Here is a 1,144-nt window from a genome sequence, read left to right on the forward strand (position 1 = left end):
TTTTTTTTTTTTTTTTTTTTTTTTTTTTTTTTTTACAATGCAAATCCAGTCCAATTTTTTTTAAAAGCCACCTGCTTGTGCAGGTCAGGTAGGGTGCGTTCAGGTGTTCCCATGAGATAAGCAACCCATTCCCCAAGGAGCCCGGCACTTATTACCTACCAAGGTTTTGCTGGCATCAGTACCTGGGGCAGAGCTGCACCCTCCAAACGTAAGTACCTCCACACCATGGATGAACTGAGTTTTAAACCCTGTATTCGGGGCCTGGGCTAAGAGACGAGGGGTTTTGAGGGTGATGATGCCTTGCAGGCGGGTGTGTCGGAGCTCATTTCCATGGGTGCAAGTATCATAATGGGTTCTCATGGTGGGTTAAGAAGGCAATGATCAGTGACTAGAAGGGGTGCGCGCGCGCGCGCGTGTGTGTACAGACATATATATATAGCTATATATAGACATATATATGAGAGAGAGAGAGATCTATATAGATATATATACACATACATCTATATCTATAGACATATAGATATCTGTAGATGTCTATCTATATATATCTAGATAGATAGATATTTTACCAAAAAACCCTCCACAGTAATTGCCTTAGAAAAACAGAGGGGGTTTGCCTTTCCATTCCCTTTTTTGCTGACTTGGGAATGGAAGAGCCCGTGTTTCTCGCGGGCTGCGTGACATGCCTGCACCTTGTGGAAGCACATCATGAAGATCGGAAACCGAGTGCTGCCTGCTTTCGGAGTCTGCAGCCCCTGGAAGGGCTAACCTGGGGGGCTCGTGCCCCATTGGTCTGCCCCCCTTGCTGGCTGCCACCTTTGCGGCAGGTCAGGGACTGTGCCCAGCCACCCCTCACAGCTCTGCCTGCTTGGTTTCAGGTCGCCGATGGCTGATGCAGAGTTTGGCGGCATGTCCATAAAGGAGGTGGAAATCGAGGGCAAACGCAAACCCTTGCAGCCTCACTGGTATGAGCTGTACGTCCAGCCTTGCATAGCCGAGCTCCTGGGCTCTACCCTCTTCATCTTCATCGGCTGCTCTTCTGTGATCGAGAACGTGGAGAGCACGGGGCGGCTGCAGCCGGCGCTGGCGCATGGGCTGGCTCTGGGGCTCAACATCGCCTTTTTGGGCAATATCAGGTATGGGG

General features: G+C 50.0%; 1 protein-coding gene across 1 annotated transcript in view; it reads left to right on the forward strand.

Moving 5' to 3' along the window:
• The first annotated feature begins 27 nt into the window (after nucleotides 1–27).
• Nucleotides 28–1,144, forward strand: part of AQP8 (aquaporin 8) — an 18,344-nt gene continuing 17,227 nt past the window's right edge. Inside the window, exons 1-2 of the mRNA XM_019512774.1 lie at nucleotides 28–208; nucleotides 879–1,136. Of these exons, the coding sequence (XP_019368319.1) occupies nucleotides 886–1,136 (251 nt within the window). The 5' untranslated portion in view covers nucleotides 28–208; nucleotides 879–885. The remainder of the gene's footprint in view (nucleotides 209–878; nucleotides 1,137–1,144) is intronic.

This window comes from Gavialis gangeticus, unplaced genomic scaffold (genome assembly GCF_001723915.1).
Source record: "Gavialis gangeticus isolate Ggan-Ray unplaced genomic scaffold, GavGan_comp1, whole genome shotgun sequence".
Classification (NCBI taxonomy): domain Eukaryota; kingdom Metazoa; phylum Chordata; order Crocodylia; family Gavialidae; genus Gavialis; species Gavialis gangeticus.